We start from the raw sequence: 26,710 nt of genomic DNA on the forward strand, positions 1-26,710 counted from the left end.
CCCTCGCCCCGCGGCGTGAGGGCTCCGACCGCGCAGCTGCTTCCGCTTCCGCGGGGGGCCTGGGCCGCGGCGGTGCCGCCCCGCGGGCCTTACGGTTCCGTTTCGATGGGCGCGGGGGTGGCCGGAGGGGCCCGGCGGGGTGGAGCGGGGTGCGAGGGGTCGGTCCGGGAGAAGCGCTCTGCGAACGGTGGGCTCCAAGCGGGCGGAATTGGCGGTGCCGCACCCTCGTGCCTGTGGTGCTTCGTGGTTGTGGGGCACAGGCCCCGGAGCTCGTGTTAGCTACTGCCTTTGTGTTCCGCGTCCCCGGCAGACCCCGAGGCTCGCCCCAGCGGTACAGGTGCGTGGGGTGGGGGTTACGGCGGGCTTGAACGACTGCCACGGGCGGTACGGGAAGCGGTAAACGTCCCCACCCACCGCGCCTTTCGCTTACCGTCTCTGACACCCACTCAGGGCTTTGCCAGCTTTCATGACTCTCTTCCAGTTCTGTGAAAAGGCTGCCACTTCTCTTCCGTGCTTGTTTCTGAAAAGCTGGAAAACATTAACTGAGAGTGCAGGTAAAGCTGCAGCTTCGCTTCCGGGGGCCCTCAACAGACTGCAGAATTGGGGACTTGTGGTAAAATATAATGAGGTCCTTCCTGTGTTGGAAACCCCCAATCCTTCAGACATCTTCGGTCTTCCCCTCTGCATGCTGCAAGAGGGTGTGGAACACTGAATTCCCTTGAGCCTCTAAGCAGGTTCTGGCAGAATTCCGTAGCTGGGGTAGTGGGCTGCTGAAAGGTCCCTCTGCGGCCCTCCAGGGCTGAGCGAGCAGTCCTGCAGGCCGGTGTGCCTCTGCTAGTTCAGTGAGATCCTGGTTCTTCCTTTGTCAGAAAGGAAAACGGCAGTTGCTCCTAGAATCAGCCCGTGCCCTACTATTCTGGCCCAGGTTTGTGGGCTGTGGAATGAGCCCTGTGTTCTGCAACTCTCTTGCGATGGTTCTCTACTGCCAGACAGTGACTTTCATCCCCAGTGTGTTTTATAAGAGAGCACTGAGGGGTTATTCATGCAAAGCCACAGGATCACATGGGCAAATGTAGAAGCTGCTGTTTATCAAAGCTGAACATCCTACCTATATGAGTAGCTGAAACAAGACAGCCTAGAGGAAAGACTGGCACAGGTAGGAAACTGCATTCAGCTGATGTCTTTGAGATGAAAATATAGTTGCTTTTCCTCAGCTTGGTATTGTTACTGCTTTTGGGAGGATTACTGGGAGCTGATGTAAAAACTTTTGATTGTCAGTAGCCTGGGAAAATGAATTCAACTGTATTTTTAACTTCTAAAAATAAAGTAATAGGTAAAATAGACTAAATTCTATTTTCAGATTCTGTTTACACACTATTTGATTTTAGTCAAGTTACTGTTGGTAACAATGTGTTTGATTGAGAATGCCAAAACCTTAATGTTCAGGTGAGATCCCCGTTGGATATAGGTGAATAATGACCAGTCAAGAACTTGGCAGTTCTTCTGGGCTACGTTGTCATCTCAAAACCTTCAGGAGCGTTGAGTCAGAGTTCCCCTCTTTTACCAAATACTGTAAGATAAAGAAGAATCTGGTATGCGATTCTGTAGGGTGGTATTCTCAGACACTTTCTGCAACCACGGTGTCTAGGAGATTAAATGTTTAAGAGTGAGTTACTTGCAGGAACTCAGCTTTTAAGGCAACTTCAGAGCTGTACTTTAAGAAACTTCCTAAATGTTAGGATATTTGTGATCTGCTACACATGCTAATGGTGCTGTTCTTGGAGGTTGATTTACAGAAACAATCTTCTTAATGCATTTTTGTGTTGGACACCTAGTGAGAATTCTTTGAACCATGGGTGGAAAACTTTCACTGTTCCGGAAAACACCTAACCAAAAGGAGAGTGAAGGCAAACTGATCTTACCCAGTCAACTGGATGCTGAAGATGAAATCACCAATTATGCTAGTATCAATGACTCTGCTACATCCTGTGTGGGCATTGCACATCAAAGCTATGTCAATTGTCCAACATGTCAAGGAACAGGAAGGATCCCTGGGGGTAGGTGATGCTTCTGTGTGCCGTGTCAGTGCTTTTTGAGCCTTCTGAGGTTGATATGTGTCTCTTTAGGCAAAGAACTTGGTTGGACCAGTTGGTCTTTATTGTACCCAATCTAGGAATTTCCTGTCTTGGTACCTCCAGCTCACTTCTGACTTCTGTGGGCTGCCTCCATTGGGGGAGGATGGGGTGGGAAGGCAGGTAGTGCTGTTTCTGGGTGATTATTCAAAGCCCACCCTCAAGCCCCTGGGGAGTTTATTTCTGCCCAGAGATGGGAATTCTCAAACTGAAATTTTAGTTGCTTCACACTTGCCTGGACAGCGTCACCTGTGAAGTGAGTGCAGATGGACATTAGGATGCTGTGCAGTGTCCTACAATACAATTTGCTTTATTTACTTGTGTGCTTAGTGTGGTCTCTGATCTGCTGTCACCTCTTTCAGAGCAAGAGAAGCAGCTGGTGGCTCTGATACCGTATGGTGACCAGAGGCTGAAGCCTAGACGAACGTAAGTCCTGTTACAATCTTCCCCTTTTCTCATCTTTTGAATGTTTCTTCTGCATATGAAGGAAAGCCTCAGTCCTTTGGGTGTTTTTCTCTTTGTGCTCTGTCTTGTAGTAGGTTAGGTGTTTACTCTGTCTTTTCAGCCACGGCAGATGTTGGACAGTCTTCTGTGTGCAGTTGTTGGGGGATCTCCAGCATTTTGTACTTTAATGCACTTTGTCAGTGTGTGGGACTCTACCCTGCTTCTGCTGTGATTTGATAGCTGGCAAATAGTTCTGCACAAAGTCATCTCAATTTTCTGGCACCCAAGCTTTTATTATCCCCCCCATTTGAGCTGGAGTAGAATTGCAGGTGCTTGCAGCTGACCTAGATAATGATGGTGGCCCTGCTGCTGTTTTGTAGGAAACTCTATGTATGTCTTGCCGTGATGATCTGCCTGCTGACAACATCTCTCAGTATTTTCTTCCTGTTTCCTCGCTCCATTACTGTGCTGCCTGCAGGGCTGAATGCCTCCTCCATCAGCTTTGATGCCACCACCACCAGTATATACCTTAACATGACGGTAAGTGCTCAGCTCAGTCAGTGAGTGGATCTGAAGGGCTCCCTGCTATCTACTGTGCCACTCCATGTGTGGGCTAACTGATCACTGTCTGAAGTTAGTCTTCCCATTTCCACCATCTCGGTCTGGCGGCTTGGAATCAATTTCCAGAGTGTGTTGCAGCATCAGAGGTGTGGCTGGCCTGGCTGCGAGAGAGCAAGTCATACAAAGTGGCCGGAGGGCCTGTGTAGAAGCGCTGTGATTAATTCTGGGAATCCTTTTTCTTTTGCATCCTTGAGCTGTTTAACTGTCCCCCTTTGACTGTCATGGGAGACACTGCAGTGTATATGCCTTTGGGGCCAGGCTGGATGTATGTCTGAGGATTTGAGAGGGATGATGTCGTCCAGTGTTGCTGTAATGTCATAGCAGGGATATACTTAAAGTAGCTTTGCAGCAGTAACAAATGGCCCTGCTGCAAGGTGATTTGTGCTTTGGGTTTGTTTTTTTGTTTCCCTAGAACGTGCTGAATGTAACTAATAACAACTTCTACCTGGTCACTGTTGTGCAGCTAGACATAGAGGTTTTGCACCAGTCTCTAGTAGTAGGGAGGACCACCATGAAAACCCTGCTGAATATGAGCCCTTTGCAGAGCAGCCAGGTGAGTTCTGCATTTGTTGCATTTTCTCCTAAACTAATCTGGATGTCGTGGACAGGGAGATGCTTATTGTATGCTTGATCCATTCCTTTGTCATCTGCCTTCCAAATACTCAAAGCTTTTCCACATGCAGCTTCACATATCCTGCTTTGGGAAGGAATGTTGTAAGAATTTCCATGTTGCTGAGTTTGAAGCTAATATGTTCCTGGGCAATGAACATCTGTCAGCTCTTCGGGTAGTGGGCTGGGTTGTGTGCTTGCCTTAAAATGATGGCAAGCTTAAAAACAGGTTAGACAGAACCCTGGTGGGAACAATTTGAGCACAGCTGATCCATTCTTGGTGTAAAGGTCAGATTAGTGGCCTACATGACTTTTTAAGGTCTTTTCAGATATAATTTCTGATTCTGTTTTCTTACTTACTGTTAAAACAATTGTTAGGCTAAATCTTGACATTCAGGTTCAGACACCTAATAAAAGCCCAGTTCTCCCTATTTCAGCTCTCTGATCTGTATACGAGCATAACTGTAGTTCTTGTGTACTTCCCGCTTTCTCTTCTGTTCACATTTGCAGATCTTTTATTTGGTGGCCAGTAGGATACTGGATGACAACACCTAGTGAGTAATTCTTCAATATTTCTTCCCTTGGTTAGTAAGTAACATTAACACTTACAGGCTTTTTATGACTAGATTTCTTGTGCTGGTCCTGTCTGTAGAGTAAAGCTGAGTGAGTGTGTCCTTTTCAGTTCAACGTGTGGAGCTGATCTGGATACAAGTCTGGCACATCCATTTTAAACTAGTTTCCTTTTCTATTTATTGGTATTCTCTGCTTAGTGTTGGCTCAACAATGTCATTTACCGTATTTTTTGATGAGTAAGTGATGATATCAGTTTGATGTCTAGGTTGTCAACTTTAAATGCTCCATTTGTGAGCAGCTAAAGGTACCTTGTACAAACTGCATTTCTCTGCAAATGACCAGCAAACTGTGAAGTTCATAGCAACCAAAGCTCCTGTGCAGAAAGGGTGGTGCATTGCACATTTACAAGCCCCATGCTTACTAGATGCACAGTTACAGAGTTACACCAGCAAAAACGTGTTTTACTGGTGTAGATATTGCTGTGCTTGAAGAACTTTGCCTGCATAGCTGTTGTCAGAATATTGCAAAGACAGACCTTTTTGGAGAAGCAAAGGAGGAATGGAATAATAGAGGACAGAAGAGACATGATACAGGCAGCTCCTGTGACATTAACTCTCTCTCTTCTCTTGTAGTAACATTTGCACATGGAAAAAAGTCAAAGTTCACAATGTTCTGCTGCATATACAGTAAGTGATGCTTGACTCAGAGCTATAAGTAACATCCATGTCACTGCTGTTTCTCAGCTCCCTTCAAGAAGGTCTGCAGTCACTGTTCAAGACCCGGACTGTCTACAATGTGAATGTCTCGCTACCCAGACAGGTGTGCTGAGGTGTGAGGAAGAGATAATTCTCCAAAACCACTGATGTCTTGAAGTCCCCTGGATTCAGGCTTACTGACAACTGAGGCTGTCACTGTTGCTTAAGGCAAGCTGTCCTGGCAAACTTCCTTCTGGAATACTTATTGTAGCCGTTGGGAAATAATTCTTTGGTCCAGAGCTAGAAGTGTACTGACCGGTTCAGTTATGCCTTCCTGCCTTGTGGTGTTGGGGGCAGATGCATTCAGTGTGGACTCTGTGCGGATGGTTGCCTTGAGTGTTCTGACAGCAGCTGCTGAGAGCAGGGTAGGACAAAGCAGGCTCTTCTGCAGATTCTGTTGCCTGAGGAAGCTCCTGTTCAGGGGATGGACCAGAGGAACATGCTCAGCTTGACTGGGTTTTAGAGTACGACAGGCCCTGCTGGGAAAGCAAATGCAGGTTGGCTGTTGCTCCCTGCTAAAGAGGAAGGAGGACAACTGCAGTTTTATAATACAGCTCCTGCTGGGACAGGTTGCTACTGCTCTGGTCTGGGTTAGAGCTAAACCAGGTGTGTGAGACAGGGAAGCTCTTACAAGGTATAGCGGTGCTAGAGCTCCTCCATGTAGCCATGAAAGAAGAGTGGTCTTCATTAGCTAAGTTGAAGCCACTTTGGAAAACTGCAGCAGAAATTGTCTCCTTGTGTAGCCTCTGCCCACTAGATGGATCTCCCTGCGCTCCCCAGGTTGTGATCCCACTCGTGGAAGATGGACCTCTGGGTTCACCCTCTGCAGACTGTTGTGAGTCCATGATTTCTTCAGGAAGGAGGAACTGCTTTTGCATCATGGTCTCTTGTGCTAATCTAAAGCCAGGGCTTCACCTGCCATATCTGGAAATGGACTGTATTAGGAAAAGCATTTGATTGGAGAAAGTATGTGGATCTCTTGGAGGCACTCCAGGCTGGAGTTCTCTCACGTCACTAAAGAAATATCACTAGTGATCTCCCAAAACACAGGTGTTTAAATTTTGGTCTTCTGTTGCAATTTGAAGGGCTGTAATGTCAACTTTCTTGTTTTATGGTTCTTAGTGCAGGTTTTAATTGCAATCAGTGCTGAGTGATGTGAAGTTTAAACAAGTAAAGTATGCAGAGAAGCCCCGTGCTACTTGGAGCATGATAAAAACGGTGCATTTTGGGCAGCATGGAGGATGACTCTGGCTGTTAAGGCAACTTTGTCCTTCTTGGCTGATGCTATGGGCTAACAGCACCTTTGCTCTCTCTACCTGCCAGCTCTCTGTTAGTCAGAAGCTGAAGATTACTTCAGTGATCTTTACACTTTCCTGCACCGCATCTCCTCCTGCTATTACCCACTGATGGATTGCATAGTGTTAGGAGAAACTATTTGATGCAAACAGCTCTTGCAGTGGCACAAAAAGATAGTAATTGAAAGATATGCTTTTGTCTAGCTAACTCCATAAACAGCTACCCACTGTGACTTGCACTAGCACTTTGGGAACAAGTAAATGGTGAAATGGCACAGGAATATTATGCTGGGGTAGGAAGTCTTGATGGGCTTTTAAAAAGGCTGAAGCATCTGTTGTGATGATAGTGATCTTGTAAAGGTTTTCTTTAACGCAGTCTGCGAGATGCTTTCCCTCTCTAACACATGAAATTGAGCTGAGGGTATCCTGACTGTTATGTTTGGGGGACATGTAATAGGGACAAAATAGGATGGCAGTGGGAGCTCACCATGCGACCTTAACTTTATGAGAAATCTCTTCTGGGACGATCACAAGTGCAGTTCTGGTCTGAATTTGTCTTGCAGGGGTACCCTGACCTGCACATGCCTGTGTCATTCAGAGCAGCTGGCTTTTGAAGACTACCAGTATGTGGACTGCCGGGAGAATGCCACATTACCTCGCCCATTGTACCATCACCTGCCATGACAGGGCCAGGTTGGCAGAGCTTGTGGGTGTAGCATGTTCCACCACAAAGGCAAGTCAGGGATACAAACTTCTGGGACCTGTTCTCAATATATGCCTTAAACAGGAGGCTCAGTGTTTCCTGGATAAGACTTCCATCCCTCATGCAAAGATACTTGACCTTATGAATGTGGACTCTGCGGTCCTGAGATTGCAGCTTTATTTTTTCAGTGCCTTATCAAGTGACCAGTGCATGGGGTGTCTCTGCGTGGCTGATCGGATTGGGCCACACACTGTGTTTCACTGCTGCTTTGGAGGCAGTGCCTTATTAGTCAGACTAAATCTAGTTGTTTCCTTCTTGCATAATTTTGCAATTCTGTCCTGAATTTAAGTATTTCATACCTTCAAAAAGGACACCTATGATTAGAGTTTTTGGCTGGATTGCATCTGCATCACCAGAATCTAATGACACTTGTACAACCTGCACAACAAGAGCAAGAAACAGGATTGATGTCTCTATCTGAGTCTTTAGAAAAACTACTGCATGTCATACCAAAATACCTTGTGAGTGACTGTTGGGTGACTGCTGTTTTAGGCTGTCTGGTATGGCAGGTGAGAATATGCGGTTTTGTATATATGTGTTTTTAAAACAAGCTCATCCACTAGCTGTTCTTTAACAGCATCCATTTCAGTGAGAAGAAAATGTATTTTGTATCATGAATCAAAAATATTGCTTTCCCACCAGTGGTGTTTGGTGGCCAGCACATGCCGTTTGTTGTATTGTTTTATTGTATACTGTGGCATTTAATTATTTCAACTCGAACAAGCATGAGAGTTAATCTCTGACTGGAAAAGCCTAGTTTGTAAAAATATCAGTAAACAGTTGTTTTTGGGGGTGTGGTGCATTTTTTTTGGTCTAAAGCTGCAAAACTACCCAGCAGACTTTATAGGAGAGAAAGCCCCGACTGCCTTTTCTTCTCCCAGGGCTGGCAGTTGTATCCCTCCAAACAATGGAGGGGTTAAATGCTATTCCTTAGGTTCTAGTTTAGATGCTGCCTGATGCATTCTAGATGGTTACTCACCAGTTCAGTATTTTCCTCCATCTGTCGCGCTGAAGGATAGAACCAAACCATCAGAATAGTTGAAGACTATTGAAGAAAGTCTCTGATCCCGTCTTCAAAATATGCTTCCTAAACCAGTACCTCTTACACAGCTGTTGCAGTATTGCTCCTCACTAACATCCATTAAGATCAACACTGAAATCGTAACTAGTTAGCTTCCCCCTGAAGCAGGGATGAAGCTCCATGTCCCATTCTGAAATCCTCACTGCTTGTCACATCCCTACACTGCTTTTTGTATTTGCTGTATTGTTGATTCTGCTATGTACTCTACCTCCCTTGCTGTTGAGTTTCCAGATGTGCTTTTATACTGCCCTTGTCAGTTCACAAATAAAGGGCCTTGTGCAACCAGGGATGGATGACTTCACTTTGTGGAGTGTGTCTTCACCCTTGCTGTAGCCGCTGTACAGCTCCAGTGCTGCAGCAGCTGCCTGAAGGGAGACCTGAGACTTGCTGGGCAGAAGGCCATAGTCGCAGACCAGGGGCTGGCCCTTCCCTGGACGCCAGCTGGTGTGGATGCAAGCACCGACAGCTGTGCCCAGGTGCGGATGCAAGCACCCCACTGGGAAAAAGGGAGCTCGTTCTCTGTACGAGCTGCAAGGCCCGGCGCTGCCGCCCATCACAGAGCTGGTCTCCTAGACGGGTCCCAGTCACGAGCCCTTCTAGTCCCCTCTTCCCTCTCTATGACTAGTACCGGCGCAGTCTCCGCACCGCTTCCGGCGCGCCCCGGATGCGGAAGTTGGGTCGGGTATGCGCGGATGGGGCAGAATAATGGCGGACCTGGTGGCTGTGGAGGAGCTCGCGAAGCTCGAATATTTGTCGCTGGTGTCCAAGGTCTGCACCGAGCTGGACAACCACCTGGGCATCAACGACAAGGACCTGGGTGAGTGGGGCGGGCCGCGCAGCACTGGGGGGTCTCGGTGGCGAGTGCGGCCTGGGGCGCGGCAGCCGGTGTCTGTCGCGATACGGGCACGACGACAGCTGTGGGAAGGGCTGTTGTAGCCGTTTCTGTCGGCCAGGACGTGCTTTGCTAATTTATTTAATGCTTTATCTTCACAGCCGAGTTTGTGATAAGTCTTGCTGAGAAAAATACTACATTTGACGCATTTAAAGCAGTTCTTCTAAAGAATGGTGCTGAGTTCACTGTAAGTGAGATCTGAACGTTATTTATGTGTTGTTCTTGTCGTGGTATACTTTATACAGCTCTTTGTTTTAAAGGAAGAGATGTGAGGAATCATTATTGGTGTTTTTCGGTTGGAAAAGTACGCACTGATTAGCTTTTGAGTATGCCTGTCTCATCAAGCCAAACTTCCCCCTCCCTCCTCCTCGTTTTAAAACCTTTATAGTCTTTGCGAAGTATCTTTCTGAGAACTTGAATTGCTTGTTGTCTCGTTGAGCATATAAAATATGGAAGAAACAGCTTTTAATGAAAGCAAATGTCATAAATATTTTTATGATAATTAGGTGCTGGGTTTGTGAGTTCATCAGAAATAACTATAGCTGGATTAAATAGGTGATTAAAAATGACAAATAGAAAAGTCACTTAGATGGAATTATCATAATTTTCAGATTCAGTTTATGGTAGCTTTTTTTGATGTACATGAAGTCCAGTGATATTTTCTAAAAATGAACCAGTATTTTCAGAATTGAGGGTTTTTTTTGTCCTGCTAGTAAATCCTCAATTGTGCCTTATCATAATGAAAAATAGTGTTACAGTCTTTTCTTAGATTAAAGTATTTTACTAAATTTTTCAGGATTCCCTTATTAGTAATTTGTTGCGTCTCATTCAGACAATGCGGCCTCCACCAAAACCATCTACAAGCAAAGGTATGCTTAATCTTGTTCGTCTTATTGGTTCAATGTGAAATGAAAAACAAAACTTTTTATTTTTTGTAGCTTTTGTCTGTGTTTGGTGAGATTGATGTAATTATTGTTCTAGTCTTGTAAGGCAAGACTTTGTATCTTATTGTTGCAGTGAGAGTCTCTCTGTTAGTGGTAGAATGGCAAAGCTGTTTCGGCACTAAAAACATACTGAATATATTATTTAAAGTATATATGTATTTCACAGATTTACTAATAATTGGAATTTTATTTGTAGGAGGGTAACATTAATGTTGGGAATGAATCTCTCTAAAATCTGTATCAGCCTTTGCCTTCAGATGAAAGTTAAACTTTATATTCCATTACAGAAAAATCAAGAGTGAATCATTCTATCTCTTCTAATTTTGCGTGTTTTTTTTTGTTTTGTTTTGTTTGGTTGGTTTTGTTTGGTTGGTTTTGTTTACTTGTGGTTTTTTGTTTGGTTGGTTTTGTTTGTTTGTTTGAAATGTCAAAATCAGAGACAGTTGTCAAACCCAAATCGGAGAAGGAAAAGTTGAAGGAATTGTTTCCAGCCCTTTGCAGGCCAGACAATCCTAACATCAGGGTAAGGTCATAAATTAAGATTTCTTTTGTGAGGATGTAAAAACATGATTTTGTTTTTTCCCACTGTTTCTCTTAGTTTTAAGTTGTTTTCATGTTAATGTGAGTGTCTCCTGCTAATATACATGGATAAAAGCGGACTATGAGAAATGAAATACAAAAGAGGCAGAAGGCCAGTATTATTGCATATAGTTACCAAAAATAGCTGTTACAGCAATTGCCACATTGATACTTTTTTTCAGAATACCTGCAAGATGAGGCTCTTGTGACATTAAATTTGTAGCCTGTCCTTTCTTATATAATGTTCAAAGTAACGGTGGATTACAAACTAGATAAACCTTTTAGATATTCATAAGCTATGAGGGACTTACATTATATATTTCTGTAATAATTTGAGGTGTTGAGATGAAGCTGTCTTTTTTATAAAAGCAGAATTGTCTCAATATTGTGGCAAAGTAGGGGCATAGATTTATTACTTTTTTCCCCTGCATCATATATTCTGTCCAATCTTTTATCTTGCATTCATTCTAAATAGATATGTATGTGATTACACTTCCTGTAGATTAATTTTCTGTGACAGACTTCTTATCAGCCTTCTTAGAGAATGGTTCTCTGTTCTTGCAGAATATGCTGGATGAAGATGATGTGAAAGTGGCAGCTGATGCACTTAAAGAACTTGAAGCTCTGATGCCTAGTGCAGACAGACAAGGCAAGCAAAGGAGCAGTGATCACCGGTAGGTTTCTACTGTGACTTTGGGTATTGGCAGTTGGTATGGCCTGCTTGCTCTGTTTTTATGTGGAATTTTACTGCAAATACATAATGTTTGCTTGATAGGGCAAAGAAAAAGAGGAAGAGCCGGAGTCGTAGCAGGGACAGGAAACGAAGGCACAGATCTCGCTCTAGGTCTCATTCTAGGACTTGGGATAAGAACAGGGGAAAATCCAGATACCGGTCAAGGAGCAGAAGTCGAAGTCCCAGTAGGGACCGTAAGGATCGAGAGAAGTATGCTGAGAAGAGCAATGAGAGATGGAGAGACAAGCACATAGACCGTCCACCACCTGAGGAGCCTTCCATTGGAGACATTTACAATGGCAAAGTCACAAGTATAATGCAATTTGGATGCTTTGTGCAGCTAGAAGGACTAAGGTACTTTGATGTTCACAATAAATCTGGTATTATTACATCTGAGTTCTCTTTTCTGCTACTATCTTAAAGAGGTTATGAGGCTACGATAAGATATGCTGGGTTTTGATGCCAAAATGAAGGTCTGTTTCAGAAAAATAAATTCAACAGCAGAAAATGTTCTTCTTATAAAAAACAGTTTATGAACTTACACGGTCAGTTGACAACACAGTATTTTAATCCAGACTTTGAGTGGTCTGAAGGTCTGTTGGGGTAATAATGTGTAACATCTCATGCCACTCTGTTTCACCTACAGGAAACGTTGGGAGGGCTTGGTCCACATCTCAGAGCTTCGAAGAGAAGGACGGGTTGCCAATGTTGCCGATGTTGTGAGCAAAGGACAAAGAGTAAAAGTCAAAGTGTTATCCTTTACTGGATCCAAAACCAGCCTGAGCATGAAGGTATGGAAGATATTTTGTAGTGCTTATAATAGAGCTTGTGGTGCCAAAATTTTTAAAGATTATGCCTCTTTTTGCTATTTTTTCCTCTTTTTGATGAAAACTAATAACCCTTCATGTGGGAGTTTAAAAAATTCAGTTATTGTTCTGTATTTAAGTGGCCTGTAGCGTTTTACTCATTTTCTGTAGGTTCTTTGTTTTGATGTAATGATCCTAATATTCTCTTGACTTGATGTGTCAGCTGAGTGACAATGCAAAACTCAAGATGTTGCTATGTTCTAATTCCTTTTTCAGTGTGAGAGAAGAAGCATTTAATCTTAAATGAAATCACTGCTATTGCCAAGGCAGAGTGTTCCAGGCCTTGGGGTGTACTTAGCTCACAATAGTAGCTGAAAAAAATCCAAAAGCATTCAAAATATCATTTTCTGTGTATGGACTGTTGTTGGCAATAGTCTCTCTGAGAAATATACTCTGCTTTTTCTCTTGTGTTAGAGGAAGCACCGGTGTTATTAGATAAGAAGTGCAGTATAGGTAGAGCTGGTTGATTAATCAATCTAATATAGGATGTTGATCAAGACACTGGGGAAGACTTGAACCCAAACCGGAGGAGAAACCTGGTTGGAGAAGTCAATGAAGAAACCTCTATGAGAAATCCAGACAGACCCAGTCACCTATCCCTGGTGAATGCCCCAGAGGTGGAGGATGATAGCCTTGAACGGAAGCGCCTCACCCGAATTTCAGACCCAGAGAAGTGGGAAATAAAACAGGTGCGTTTCTACTCAGGGAAATAGAGGGTCAGTCAGTAAAATTGCTAGGAAGTTTAATGTGCTAGAATACAGCTCCTTGACTGTTTGCATAACTTACTTGTGTGTGTTGCTGCTGCCTTGCGATGTGGGACTTCTGACGATGAGCTTAGCCCTGCTTTGAGCAGGAGGTTGAACCAGGTAGCCTCCAGAGATCACTCTGACCTGGAGGATCATGAATTTTATCCGGTGACACTTAGGTGGTATTTGATTACCAGCACAGTCCTGTCATGAATAAGCCAGCTTATTAATAACAAAATAATATTATTTTGTTAATAACAAAAGGTCTGTTTGCTCAGAGACTGAATGACTTAAGGAGAAGTGTGCCAGAATGTAGGACCATTCCTTTGTTCTGAAATCACAACATTCCCTTGTTCCTGTTTTACAAGTCTGGCAATAGCATTAGAACTGAGACCTCGTAGAGGTGGGTTGTGTTCATTCAAGGGGACAAATGAATGTATTAATTCTTTTCCCAGATGATTGCAGCTAATGTGCTTTCCAAGGAAGAGTTTCCTGATTTTGATGAGGAGACTGGGATTCTTCCTAAAGTTGATGATGAAGAAGGTAGTATTTCCAAGTAGTCTTACTATCATCATAAATTCCTTGTGTTCCTGGATGTGTTTTGATTAAAAAAGAGGTGATGATGTAAATGGATGTGAAGCATCTCCCAGTTTGCTGTCCTCTTAAATATTTGGAACTAGGGTTGCCCTAGACTTACAGTTAGTGACATTTGGATGTGCCCTGTCTGTGCATTCTTTTTATTTGTGCTGTTTGCGCTTTTAAAACTACCTAAGCACATAAAAATCAAGAATACGCAGGAAGCATTGTTTGAAGAGGTACTTTGATGCACCTGAAAGATGATGTTTAACATCTATAGAAAAAATGTCATTTGTGGATTTTAGATGAGGACCTTGAAATTGAATTGGTTGAAGAAGAGCCACCGTTCCTTCGAGGTCATACTAAACAGAGCATGGATATGAGTCCCATCAAAATAGTAAAGGTAAGAGATTTCCAGGACTACAGCAAATATACTTGATTTAATTAAATAAATATTTAGGTATTTAACAGCCGGCTTTCTACCTGGACATTACTGAGAGCCCTGAAAAACATTACTACTGAACTGAAGATACCTTTTTTACTTACAAAGCTGAGTTCTTACTTAACTGGTGACAGAGAAATGGAATAATAGAACCAAAATGCACATTAGCCTGCAGCAGCAACCATTTCACATAAACGTGTTAGAACATACGTTCGCTGTTCTGCTTCTTCTTACCTCTTGAAAGTAGAAGGTGGTAGAGAAATACTTACTTTTCATTGGTTGTGCCCTTAATCCTTGTGTCTGGACAGTGCAGGGACTCTCCCTATTAGTCACGAGCATGGAAGTTTATGAGGCTGGGCTAATGGAAATGTCCTCCAAGTCAAATGGATAAAAAGTTAACATCTTTTAAAGCATCTTCAGGAGACGCTTCTGAAGGACAGTGATGACAGAGACATAACTGAACTTGAAGGGTTGGATGTGCTTGAAATCTTAACTTTTTTCTTGCTTTCCAGAATCCAGATGGTTCCTTGTCCCAAGCTGCAATGATGCAGAGTGCTTTAGCTAAAGAAAGACGAGAACTTAAACAAGCCCAGAGAGAAGCAGAGATGGATTCTATCCCCATGGGACTCAACACACACTGGGTGGATCCTCTCCCAGATGGTATGTCTGAACACATGTGAGTGTGAACTGTGCCTCTTTTGTGATAGTTGAGCAACCCAGGAGAAATGTGTCGATACTGTGTTTGTCTATCTCACTCTAAAAGCGAGGCAAAGGTTTTTCCACTGAAATTAAAGTAGGAGTGATGTACAGGTATATCCTACTATCTGTCAAGGATGCATTACTATCAGGTGCAATGGGTGGTGAAGCAGTTTTTTTACATGGAAATTCATATAATAGTGGAGGTATACATGTAGGAACTTAAAAAATACTTAAACACACAAGTATAGAAGCATGGAAGGTGGAACAATAGGAGCAGGATCATTAGGGTCTGTGCTGTGTGAACCTAGATGTAATGGTGAAACTTTTCTTTCTAGTGGATGGAAGGCAAATAGCTGCAAACATGCGCGGTATTGGGATGATGCCCAATGATATCCCAGAATGGAAGAAACATGCATTTGGTGGCAACAAAGCTTCTTACGGTAAGAAGACTCAGCTTTCCATCATTGAGCAAAGAGAGAGTCTCCCAATCTTCAGACTGAAGGAACAGCTGATACAAGTAAGACTCTTGAAATGGTATTCTTTTTTGAGCAAACAGTATTTTAAAATAAATATTCTTGGTTTAGCTTGTTGACAGGTGAATAGCCAGTTGATAATTTTAGGTCTAGAACTATAGTTTGGAATAATTATTTTAAAGGATTATATATATATATATATATATATATATATATATATATATATATATATATATATATATTTTAATAAAGCTCCAGATACTTACTGACATAAGTCAAAATTAAAACTAGGATTGTGATGTCAAGTGATGAATCAGCTGAATGGTTAAGCAGTTTGCTGACTTGATCAGTAAGAACACTTGTATGATTTTTGATCTGGGTCAGCTTGAACAAGAGCAGTCGGTGCTCAGTCTAGTCCTAGATATACTATGTTGATTTTGTTTGTTTGGTTTGTTTTTTGTTTATAAATTTTGACAATTGTATCTATTACAATCTTTTTCAGGCTGTCCATGACAACCAGATTCTGATTGTTATTGGAGAGACAGGATCTGGGAAAACAACACAGATTACCCAATACCTGGCTGAGGCGGGGTATACATCAAGAGGAAAGATTGGGTGTACGCAGCCTCGCAGAGTGGCTGCAATGTCTGTTGCGAAGAGGGTGTCAGAGGAATTTGGTTGCTGCTTGGGACAAGAGGTGAATTTCCATGGTGAAGAACATGCCAAAATAAGCATGAGGAAGAGTAGGAAAAATTAATACTGGCGCTCGTTTGCTTGTGTGTTCATGTGTCAGTTCCCCTGTAGGCTGCAAAATGAGCCTGCAGGATAATCAGACTGGGAATTAATGGTAGCTAATAAGTTAATTCTGTAGCTTCAGTTTCTGTGCAACTCTTCTTTCTAGGTTGGCTACACCATTCGATTTGAAGACTGCACTAGCCCTGAGACTGTTATCAAATACATGACAGATGGTATGTTACTGAGGGAGTGCTTGATAGATCCTGATCTGACCCAGTATGCCATTATTATGCTTGATGAAGCCCATGAGAGGACCATACATACAGATGTGCTCTTTGGACTCCTGAAAAAGGTAACGAAGTGTTTAATTTTTATTGCTTCAGTGTCCTCTGTATGCTATGTATGGGTAGTAGAGTGCAGGAAAAGTCAGGGTCACATGAGTCAAGTTTGTTCATGTGCTCTCAGAGTCTCTTCTGAAGCAAAGTAAATGTTTGTAAGGGTTTGTAGTCCAAATTTTCGTAAGGTGAGCCTCTGTGTGAAGAAAAAGCAAACAAAATTAATGAGAAACTATTGAGAATTGGCAGTCCAGGGTGCTCGTATTGATGGATGAGCAGAGGAATGTTTTTGCTTTGCTCTTCCTTCTCTGACAAAGGCTTTCTGTGGTAGGTACTGCTAAGAAAGGTTTGAAATGTGACCTTAGCAGCCAATTTTCTTAAAATCTGGATACTTAAATGAGTTGCCCCTCAGACATTAAAACACCTGATATTACTGGCCATAATTCTCTGACTTAAGTGCCATATGTTAATAGTCCTAAAGGCAGTAAATGACTTGAACTTTCTATCCTGCTATAGACAGTGCAGAAACGGCAGGATATGAAGTTGATAGTGACATCAGCAACGCTGGATGCTGTGAAATTCTCGCAGTATTTCTACGAAGCGCCAATCTTCACAATTCCTGGCAGAACATACCCAGTAGAAATTCTTTACACAAAAGAGCCAGAGACGGATTATTTGGATGCCAGTCTGATTACAGTAATGCAGATCCACTTAACAGAGCCACCAGGTGAGTGGAGAATTGTCTAGGGTTATTGGTGATTCAAGGACTCATAATACCTATGAGCAGGGTCTTTCTATAAGTCATCGATCACGTATTAGTAACATGAACAAAATGCTCACAGCACTATATTGCTTGCAAATACAATAAATAAAATGCTGAAAAAGTTGGATGAAAGACTGAAGTATGTTGCTTCAGGCTAAGAGTTGTTGCCCAGGGGCTGGCAAAAGTTGTGGATCCTCTACTTTAAGTAGAAAAGGTAAGGAATGGAAATGTGGAGTTGGACCTAACAGAATTTATTCAGTGGATGTTTTAATTTGCTTCCTGTGTAGGTGACATTTTGGTGTTTTTAACTGGTCAGGAAGAGATTGACACTGCCTGTGAAATCCTCTATGAGAGGATGAAGTCTCTGGGACCTGATGTTCCAGAGTTAATTATCCTGCCAGTTTATTCAGCTTTACCCAGCGAAATGCAAACCAGGATCTTTGACCCAGCCCCACCAGGAAGCAGAAAGGTAATTGCAACTAAGTTTGGCTTCATCATCTTATGATATATTTTAATAGTGCGGTGTATTACACTGCTAATCATACTTCTTTTTGTTCTTTTTTTTTTTTTTTTTTTTCGCACTTCTAATTCTGTTAGTTACAATTTCAGACAAAATGATGTAGTTATGGAGAAAAGGTGGTTTTATGTGTAGCTTAGAGCATGCTTTTGGTTGTGTACATGCCTATACATGTTATCTAAGCCTTTGAAAATGTATATAACAAAGTCTGGTTTAGCAAACCTCTATGTGGAATGTTCTCTGTGTGGTTTTTAGTGCTGCCTTTAAAAGGGAGTAACTTCAGTGAAATCTAAACGCAGTTCCTGTTGGATGGATGTAAATTTCTTAACAAGCAGCTAGTGAATATCCAGATATATATTCTGTGGAAGGTTCTTCTCTAAATATGGACTGTGTTTGGTAAAAATTCTCGCTGAAGTTAGTGAAATCTGCTTATAAACTTACAATGATCTTCCACTTTTTTTAACTATTTTTTTTTTAACTATGGATTTTATCATGCTCTTTTTCCATATTGCCAAATCTAAACCAAATGTAGATACTTAAAACCTGTCCATCTTTGACTGTAGATCACACTCTGTTCCTCTGTGAACACATTTCCCCTTTCAATGTTGAATGATAGTAGTTGTATGTATAGCAAACTATTTGTATTGTGTAGAATGGACCGTTTAAGTTGAGCAGCATGGTTGGCTTAGCAACGAGACACAGAACTGATACTGAATCAAGCTGCTGTTTGCAGGTTGTCATTGCCACTAACATTGCTGAGACATCTTTGACTATTGATGGAATATATTACGTAGTCGATCCTGGCTTTGTGAAGCAGAAAGTTTATAACTCCAAGACTGGGATTGACCAGCTGGTGGTTACCCCGATTTCACAGGTGGGCATTCTGTGTTTGACTTTTTTTTTTCCTGCTGGTGATGTATATCTTGGTGTGGCATCCAAGCATATGGAAGCAAATTGAGGCAATGATAAAACCACATTTCATGGTTTTGATAACTCCTTGAGACTCCTTGAGGCTGTGCCTAAGGAATACATACTTTCATGGGTTTTATTGGAAATGTCTTTCTAATAATATAAGTAAAACTGTGAATAATTAATCATTTTATTTCACTTGTTTTCACCTTGTTCCTGTCTGCACCTGTTCACTGAGATGCCTTGTTCCCTTTAGGCTCAAGCAAAGCAGAGAGCAGGAAGGGCTGGGAGAACAGGACCAGGAAAATGCTATAGGTTATATACAGAGCGTGCCTATCGAGACGAAATGCTAACCACCAACGTGCCTGAAATCCAGAGAACAAATTTGGCCAGTACAGTACTTTCTCTGAAGGTGGGTATTTCTCCAACTTGTAGCAAGACAACACGATCATAAGCGTTTCAGTAGATGAGTCTGCCTTTATGAGCCTCATTAAGTACTTCTGTAATTTCACATCCTTCTAGTGAACAGAGGTATTTTGGAAGGGAGACTGCATCGAATGCAATTCTCAGGCACTGAGCTTGCTTCCATGTTTTTCTGTTGAGGGTTCTAATGTTGAATGTCCACCTAGATCACATGTCTGATCTGCACAGAACAGTTAGTTGCAGGAGGTCTGAGAAAGAGAAATCTTGTGGGCAGTACACATTTCCTATGTAAGGTACATTTATGTTGTTAACAGATAAGACATGCTGTTCTAGAGTGGTTTTTGATCTCCAAACGTATGCATCTTGTAAGTGTGTACCATCCCTCTGGGAGTCTGCAAACTGGGTCTAAACCAGTGCAGAGCAACTGGGGAAGCTTCTGCCTTTCCCTCTTTCTGGAAACAAAGGGAATGGTGGAGGCACATTTAGTGTCCATTGGAGCTGTCAAGCCACGTTGGTTTACAAGGCAGGAAGTCCTCAAAACCAGCATTTAGCCTGTGTCTCCTTGATTGAATCATCTTCCTTGAGATGTATGGAACAATACTGAAGAAACAGATCAGAAAACTGAATGGTGGGTGAAAGCCATGGACCACTGTGGGTTATCTTAAGTACAGAAATATAGGCCAGGGTTGCTTTAAGTTCTGTAGTGCCTCATTGTTTGATGGTTATATAGCTGTCTGGAGATTGATGTCTTCTTTCTCTGTGTTTTAACTTGGGTTTTCTCCACTCCCTCTGTTCAGGCTATGGGCATCAACGATTTGCTCTCCTTTGACTTTATGGATGCTCCCCCAATGGAAACTCTCATAACTGCCATGGAGCAACTGTACACGCTGGGAGCTCTGGATGATGAGGGACTGCTCACTCGACTTGGGCGCAGGGTAGGCAAAATAGAACACTTCTTAGCACTGGCTGGGTTGCAAATATTTATTGGGTGACAGGAGAGTAATTGTATAAGGAGTTGCCTAGCACTGTTGGTTTCCTTTTCCTATTATTCTCTTTTATTGGTAGCTTTTCACTTACCGTAGTTACATATCTTCTGCTTTTTGAGGAGCAGCTATTATTTCTCCTTATTCATAAGGTTACTTTTTATTAATGCCTAAAAATTTCCTGAAAGTATTAGGATATTCTTGTGTTAGTGAGTATAGACAAATAATTTCCTTCAGTATTGAGTAAAGTTATTGTAGGTAAAGCACACTGCTTTGGAGAGGAAGCAGGAAAGAAAGGACCTTGCTTTCTTTTACACTGAGAGAACTCAAGATTTTTCCAAGATGTTGCAGGGTACCCTGAAACAGGTTTCTTGCAGATGGCAGAATTCCCCTTGGAGCCTATGCTGTGTAAGATGCTGATCATGTCAGTACATTTGGGATGCAGTGAGGAAATGTTGACCATAGTCTCCATGCTGTCTGTACAGAACGTGTTCTACAGGCCAAAGGTAAGGAATAGAGCCAAGAAGCAGCAGTGTTACAGTTTTGGGTGTTTTTTGTGTGCCTGCCACAGGTGCTGGAGAGTGAGCGTATTTGCAAAAATAAACCTATAGCTTGGTTAGACTGTTTGCTCATACATCACATTTCTGATGTAGCTTTTGGCTAAACACCCTGTAGCTGTGGATGTTGTTAGTTTGCTTGCAAATGGGAAGATGAAAGTTAGAAGTCTCACATTCTCCTTTGTATTTCCCAGTAAACACTACCGTAAACCAAGTCAGTCCCAGCTCTGGAGTTCAGAATGCCTTTATCATTTTTAGATACACAGAATGTATTTCTTCATGGCAATGCTATCCTGTGCTGATTTCTTTTAAGTCAGCAAGCAGCAGACTATGCTGTGGTAGGATTCCTCCCCAGCAGACTGCTCTTTAATCCATTATTTCTTCATTATGATGACCTGCTACAGTTTAGTCTCCATGTAGCCACAGTGTTTAATTAATGTTTTATCTGCAGACTGGAAAAGTCGGGAGAGGTAGGTAGGTCAGCAGGGTCAGAGCTACTGCTCCAGCACCTTTGTTGCTGAGTAATTGAGGTTGCTTCTAGAAGAATAAAAAAACCTAGCTTGTTCATTGCATGCATATACTTCCTACAGTATAAACGAGCCATTTACTTTGAAGTACCCTTTCAAAACTAGGGACTGAAATTGAAGTAAAAATATCAGAGGAAAAAAAATAGTTCATCTTTTCTGGTCAGGCCCTTGTCACCCACGGAAGAGTCTTTAGGAGAAGTCTGCTTGAGGTCTCTCTTTGGCAAGAACGGTTACAGGCTTTCCTTTCATATGGCCATAGTTTTGGCTTAGTGAGAGCAGTCCCAGTGACCTTTAGATGCTCATCACTTGGTTCTTAGTCTCCCGCCACACAAAATTTTGTGTTGTCTTCTCAGTCTTATATCATCTGTTCCTTGGTAGACTTAAAAAGACATGGTATGAGTGGCAGAGAGCCCATATACTTCATGTTGCACAAGGATTGTCCCTATGATGTAGCTACCTGATTGATACATATTTTTTTGTGTTAGGATAAACAAGCACTTGCTGATCAAAAGAAAGCCAAGTTCCATCAGACAGAAGGTGACCATCTTACTCTGCTGGCTGTGTACAATTCCTGGAAGAATAATAAGTTTTCAAATCCTTGGTGCTATGAAAACTTTATCCAGGCCCGATCCTTGCGCAGGGCACAGGACATCCGCAAGCAGATGTTGGGCATTATGGACAGGTGAGCATGCTGAGAAGGACAAGTAGTGACTTTGTTTTGTTAGAGTTCTTACACTGTAGTAGCTAAACAAAACTTGCTAATCTGATGTTGGTAGCTGCACCCAAATCTGGTGATTTTTTTCCTCTGTAACTTTTGTCTGTCAGGCATAAGCTGGATGTGGTATCCTGTGGGAAGGCAACAGTTAGAGTCCAGAAGGCCATCTGTAGTGGCTTCTTCCGAAATGCAGCAAAGAAGGATCCCCAGGAAGGTTATCGAACGCTCATTGATCAACAAGTTGTCTATATCCACCCATCCAGTGCTCTCTTCAACAGGCAGCCAGAATGGTAAGGAGGGCAATATTATGTAATTTTCTATTTTAGTTCAGACTTAACTGAAAAGGTTGCGGTGTGCACTATTTGTGGAGTACAGATCAAAGTATAGGCTACTGATGTCTCAGCAGTGAACAGTGAGAGAAGTTTCAGGTCTGCTTTTGGCTCTTTCTGCTGCTAAAATAAGTGTCTGTGCAGAGATGAGATGTACTTTTTGAGCCAAGGCTGGGCCTGAAGCCTGCAGTTCGGTGTTTGTGTTCTGGAAGTGAGTTTAAAACACTGAGTGTTGAAGTGGAAAAGGGGAGAGGGACGGAGTAGGGAGAGAGAGTGTTGTTTTAAGTGGAATGAAGTACTCTGCTATGCTGAAGAGTAGTTGTGAAGTAGGAGAGGAAAAAAAAGATAGCTTTTCTGGATATTCTTTTGGAGCCTTTTGCTGAAAGAAGGTGAAACAGAGGTAAAGGGGCAAGCTTAGTTAGATATTCCAGCCCTTGCCTTTTCTATTCTTGTTTGGAAAAACTAATTTCCAAAGTTGCTCTCCCTTTTCACAGGGTGGTGTATCATGAACTGGTGCTGACCACCAAGGAGTATATGCGTGAAGTGACGACTATTGATCCTCGCTGGCTGGTGGAATTTGCACCAGCTTTCTTCAAGGTTTCTGATCCGACCAAGCTGAGCAAACAGAAAAAGCAACAGCGGCTGGAACCCCTGTACAATCGCTATGAGGAGCCCAATGCTTGGAGGATATCGCGTGCATTCAGACGGCGATGAGCCTGGCTCCCTCATGGACTCTTTTGGGTTTATATTTGTGGGCTTGTTATTTTTGCACTGTTGCATGTGTCCTGAAAGAAAGGATGTTCATCTGAAGCTTACCTACAAAATTAACAGGAAGTGACTGTTTTCAGAGCAAAAGCACAAGGGGGCGATGTGTGATCATGTCAGCTGCCCCTCAGGATTTCACAGCTGCGTGACAAATGTCCTGGGTGTCCTCAGTCTGTTGCATCATTTCAGAAATGGTTTTTGAAGCACTGCTTTAGTCATTCCCATTTTAAGAGACAAAACCTAAGACTTGGAAATCTGGGCACTGAGCTGTACAACAACAAAAAGACAGTTGATTAAAAAACAGTTGTTCACCAACCTAACTGTGTTCTGAATGACCCGATAAATAGAGGCTGGAATAGTTTGTTTCTTTACCCTGCTAAAAGGGTTTTATTTCTGCTTAAGCTCTTGGACAGTGGCTGTTTTTTTGGGAGCTGCTTGTTCTCAGTTTTTCCTATTTTATGCATTTTCCTGTTCAGTGTAACTATTTGTCTTTTATGCAAGCCATCTGTGGTGAGATATTTAGTATCTGTGGCTTTGGGATAAGGCAGGAAAGATCCCTTGAAACCCAGCTAGAATGTCAGTTATACTTAGACAATGGCACAGGTCAGACTGCAAGTCTTATCCTTCATCACCATCTCCTGTGTGCTGAAGGCTAGTATATCAAACGATAATTAACCACATCCACTCTGTAGCACGGACAGCTCTGTCTGTGAATATAAGTGGTTACAGATGTTTAGACTTTCTGTACAATATGTCATTTGTTTTATTTCTACTCACAATGTTTGGTGACATCACAACTGTTGTTTTTTTTCAATAGAATATGCTCTTACAGTTAAAACCTCTGTAAAACATTGTGTAACAGCTCCTTGTTTAAAAAGAAATTGACTCTCGGGTGTGTGCTATGTCATGCTGAAGATATCTGTAAGTTCTTTTTTTCTGTTACAAACAGATGAAACTTACTTGATACCATAGCTGCAGATACCCCTTCCCCCCCCCCCCCCCCCCCGCCCCCCAAAGCTGGGACATATGCTAAAATGATTGTTGAGTAGAATGAAGTTGGTTGGTTGGTTTACACTCAGTGAATTTGGAGAATGTTTCACACCAAAAAGTAGCTATATTGGAAATCTGCATCTGTGTACAGAGGTGGGCAGGGATGTTGTATATACTGTTTTATTATGTTGTATAAATGTCCTGACCATTCCTGTGGTGTTACATCTTCATAAAGTTAAATAGAATTAGAAAGTTCTTAAGTTTGGAGGCTTTCTTCATTGTGGCATTAGGCGGAGAAAGTTGTCCTATGGAATACTCTTCTAAGCGTATTTTCCTTCCACAAACTCTGCAGCTGCATCTGTTAGTGTTTTCTATGAAAATTTGCACTTGACTTTCAAAAGTCAAATGAAAGATGTAAAAGAGAAAATGTACACAGTGGAAGTCCCAGTTGTACAGCATATGTTTGAGGTATTTCTGTTACAAATTAATTTTGGTTTTGCTTCTCCAGTGTATCCTCTTTCTGAAAATGCATCAACAAAGGGGATTTTCTTCTTTTTTCTTCTTTTTCTTTTTTTTTTTTTTTAATGAACAATTGTCATCTGTTTTATGTGTGTGTTATTTCTTTCCCTGGTGTAATTTTTTTGCTTGTTTTGGGAATACCTCACATCCAAAACTAGCCTGTGAAACGAGAATGCTGGCTTATAAGCTTGAACCACTCACATATTTCTTTAAAGCAAGTTTTATCAACTTGTTACTGCTCTGAGGTTTCTGAGCATAACATCCTAATGTCTTCTACCATTTATGTAATTTTTAATTGGTTTATATTATGTAAAAACTTGAAAATAATTCTGGTTAATTTTGACTATACTGAGTTAACGCACTAGCACTGGTAACACAAGTTTCTTACCTAAAGGCAATAATTCTGTCAGCAGAGGCTATGTGTCTAGTCTGGGATGTTTTTGGAAGTGTTAGGTTTAGCGTAACTGCTAAAAGTTTCCTGAGTAATACAAGTACATATGTGTGTATGCAATCTTTGCATGTGTCCCTTTGTCAGCAATAAATAGCCTCCTTTGCCTTAGCAGGTCTCGTGCTGCAGACTGTGCTAGTGTGGGGTGGAAGTTTCTGTAAATGTGCCAGGAGGAGATGAACTTGCCCTGTCTCCAGTCTCATTACTGCCAGCAACAGCAGCAAATAGAGCCACTGAAAGGCCCTCCCTCAGGCTTGGGTGGCTCTCTGCTTCCAGTAATACTTGGTTAAATTTGGTTGCAAAGAGGTTTCAGTAGTAATTAAGGGGGAAAGCTTAGGCTGCCAAAGCACTGGGGATATTCTTTTATCTGCTGTCAGAAGAATAAACTAACAGTAGTTAGCTACAAGTGAACAGAGGGGGAAAACAGCACTATAGACTGAATAACCATGCAATAAGTTGAGTGTTGTTCCCACAAGAGGTTGGCAAAATGGCATCAGCCTTTAGGGCAGGTGGAGTGGGTGTAGGTGAAGGCTCAAGCTATGGTTGCTTTTTTTTCTCTCCTCTGGGAAGACCAAGGAACAATGGGAAATGCTGAAGGGTTCCTCTGAGGAATTCCAAGCCATCTGTGAACTTCTCAACGTTCTGTCTTGTGGAACATTTAATGCAAGTGGCATGGAATATGCACTTCTGGTTCCTGTCCACCCTCTGGTTTCCCAGAGCTTGATGTGGTTGGTGTCCCTTGCCTAGCTGGGGACTTCATTCTGCTTGTGGATATGTGAATCTTTCTGAGTGGATGGGGTAAACAATCCTGTTTCAAATGGCAGCAGCATGTGCCATAGGCCATTTTCTGTGTGTTTGCTGATGGTCACAAGCAAAGGATTTGCAGCAGAAGAATAACTCACACATTCATGTGTACACACACACTCGCAAAAAAGGTTGTCCAAAACCAACCTTTTGCCCTTAATGCAAGAGAAATAAATATGATTTTTACAGCCACCCCCACACGTGCTCCAGCTGTTATAATAACTACCTTAACATCGTTAATGGGCTTGTTACCAGAGCCAGTGTGACAGCAATGTGCTACTTAAACAATGGGGTTTTTGTTTTTTAGTAATTCAGTTTTCATGAGATTTCTGTGACAATTGCAGAAGGCTGTGATACTGACCCATTAGCAGTTCCATGGAATTTTTCATTTATGAATGGATTGTTCTTTCAAGCCAACTGGGAATACAGTGAATGAGTATCTGATTTTAGCAAATGTGTTTTGTATGTGCATGTTCTGTAACCTACGTAAATCCTCTGGCTGGTTTGTCCGTACACTGGAGGTGGAGAAGCAGGGCTACACTGATCTGGATATGCTGGTCTATTTGGATCAAAAATGATCTTGTAATTCTTGTAGCTGGTAGGCCTGTGGTTCTGTCCAAATACAGCTCTGTTCTGCAAGCCTCACCAAAAGCAGTGCTTTTTTGTTGGGTGTAGAAAAGTCTTTTATTTGAGTTCAATATTCGTTCATTTTTACTAGAAGAAAGTCAAGGAGGTAGAAGTGAACTGGATCATAGTCAGTGGCAGATTCTGGCTATTTTGAAATGTGAATGTTACTTTCTACATTTAGGTCTGCCACAGTGACAATGTCTGAAAGCCTGTTGATGGAGATCCAGTGTTTCAAGTTTAGGAAACAAAATCTATCAGATGTGTGGGGAGAAGCCTTATAAATTCATATGCCTCTCTTGCCTTTGGTTAATTCTCTACCATGGCCCTTGAAGACTTAAACATGCATGTTGTAGAAACATCTGCTCTGCCCTATCCCCCTACACATAAGCCTGGTTCCCTGGAAAATTGAGGTGGGCTCATGGCCCTGTTTGTTCTTGATTTGTTTTTTACTTAAGTAATTTGAATGCTGCATTTCTCTCCCTCATCTTCTGGGCTGCACTCATGTTTGGGCTCTTCTTTACAGATATGAAGCTGTCTGCCT

At 42.2% G+C, this 26,710-nt stretch overlaps 2 protein-coding genes across 5 annotated transcripts; both read left to right on the forward strand.

The window, feature by feature from the left end:
- Positions 1-81: 81 nt before the first annotated feature.
- On the forward strand, positions 82-8,562 carry TMEM106A (transmembrane protein 106A). Of its 4 annotated transcripts, none has more exons than XM_032985971.2 (8): positions 82-337; positions 1,836-2,057; positions 2,495-2,558; positions 2,957-3,116; positions 3,610-3,750; positions 4,317-4,360; positions 5,123-5,198; positions 6,993-8,562. In XM_032985971.2, exons 2-8 carry the CDS (start codon positions 1,853-1,855, stop codon positions 7,041-7,043), a joined length of 741 nt encoding a protein of 246 aa, XP_032841862.1. In that variant the 5' UTR covers positions 82-337; positions 1,836-1,852; the 3' UTR covers positions 7,044-8,562. The 4 variants fall into 4 exon arrangements, with proteins under 4 accessions (XP_032841862.1, XP_032841863.1, XP_032841860.1 ...); XM_032985969.2 differs by lacking the exon at positions 5,123-5,198 and adding an exon at positions 5,012-5,065 and having other exon boundaries at positions 85-337; XM_032985970.2 differs by lacking the exons at positions 82-337; positions 5,123-5,198 and adding exons at positions 344-1,156; positions 5,012-5,065.
- Positions 8,563-8,936: 374 nt separating this feature from the next.
- DHX8 (DEAH-box helicase 8) lies at positions 8,937-24,849 on the forward strand. Its single transcript, XM_032985977.2, has 23 exons — positions 8,937-9,090; positions 9,267-9,352; positions 9,962-10,034; positions 10,547-10,632; positions 11,253-11,362; positions 11,464-11,775; positions 12,068-12,212; positions 12,773-12,976; positions 13,489-13,576; positions 13,915-14,012; positions 14,564-14,711; positions 15,086-15,267; positions 15,726-15,920; positions 16,125-16,310; positions 16,810-17,020; positions 17,344-17,525; positions 18,307-18,447; positions 18,739-18,894; positions 19,703-19,840; positions 20,266-20,394; positions 21,458-21,654; positions 21,798-21,977; positions 22,511-24,849. Exons 1-23 carry the CDS (start codon positions 8,958-8,960, stop codon positions 22,728-22,730), a joined length of 3,600 nt encoding a protein of 1,199 aa, XP_032841868.1. The 5' UTR covers positions 8,937-8,957; the 3' UTR covers positions 22,731-24,849.
- The last annotated feature ends 1,861 nt before the right edge of the window (positions 24,850-26,710 follow it).

The sequence above is a fragment of the Tyto alba genome, unplaced genomic scaffold (genome assembly GCF_018691265.1).
Source record: "Tyto alba isolate M040663 unplaced genomic scaffold, T.alba_DEE_v4.0 Super-Scaffold_12, whole genome shotgun sequence".
NCBI classification, from domain to species: domain Eukaryota; kingdom Metazoa; phylum Chordata; class Aves; order Strigiformes; family Tytonidae; genus Tyto; species Tyto alba.

Bases quoted from the DNA above. Each gene is read 5' to 3' on its own strand.
- TMEM106A (XM_032985969.2), top strand. From the start codon at position 1,853: ATGGGTGGAAAACTTTCACTGTTCCGGAAAACACCTAACCAAAAGGAG. The intron at 2,058-2,494 runs GTAGGTGATGCT...CACCTCTTTCAG, and splicing joins AACAGGAAGGATCCCTGGGG to AGCAAGAGAAGCAGCTGGTG. The intron at 5,066-6,992 runs GTAAGTGATGCT...TTTGTCTTGCAG, and splicing joins AATGTTCTGCTGCATATACA to GGGTACCCTGACCTGCACAT.
- DHX8 (XM_032985977.2), top strand. From the start codon at position 8,958: ATGCGCGGATGGGGCAGAATAATGGCGGACCTGGTGGCTGTGGAGGAG. The intron at 17,021-17,343 runs GTGAGTGGAGAA...CTTCCTGTGTAG, and splicing joins CCACTTAACAGAGCCACCAG to GTGACATTTTGGTGTTTTTA. The intron at 21,978-22,510 runs GTAAGGAGGGCA...CCCTTTTCACAG, and splicing joins TTCAACAGGCAGCCAGAATG to GGTGGTGTATCATGAACTGG.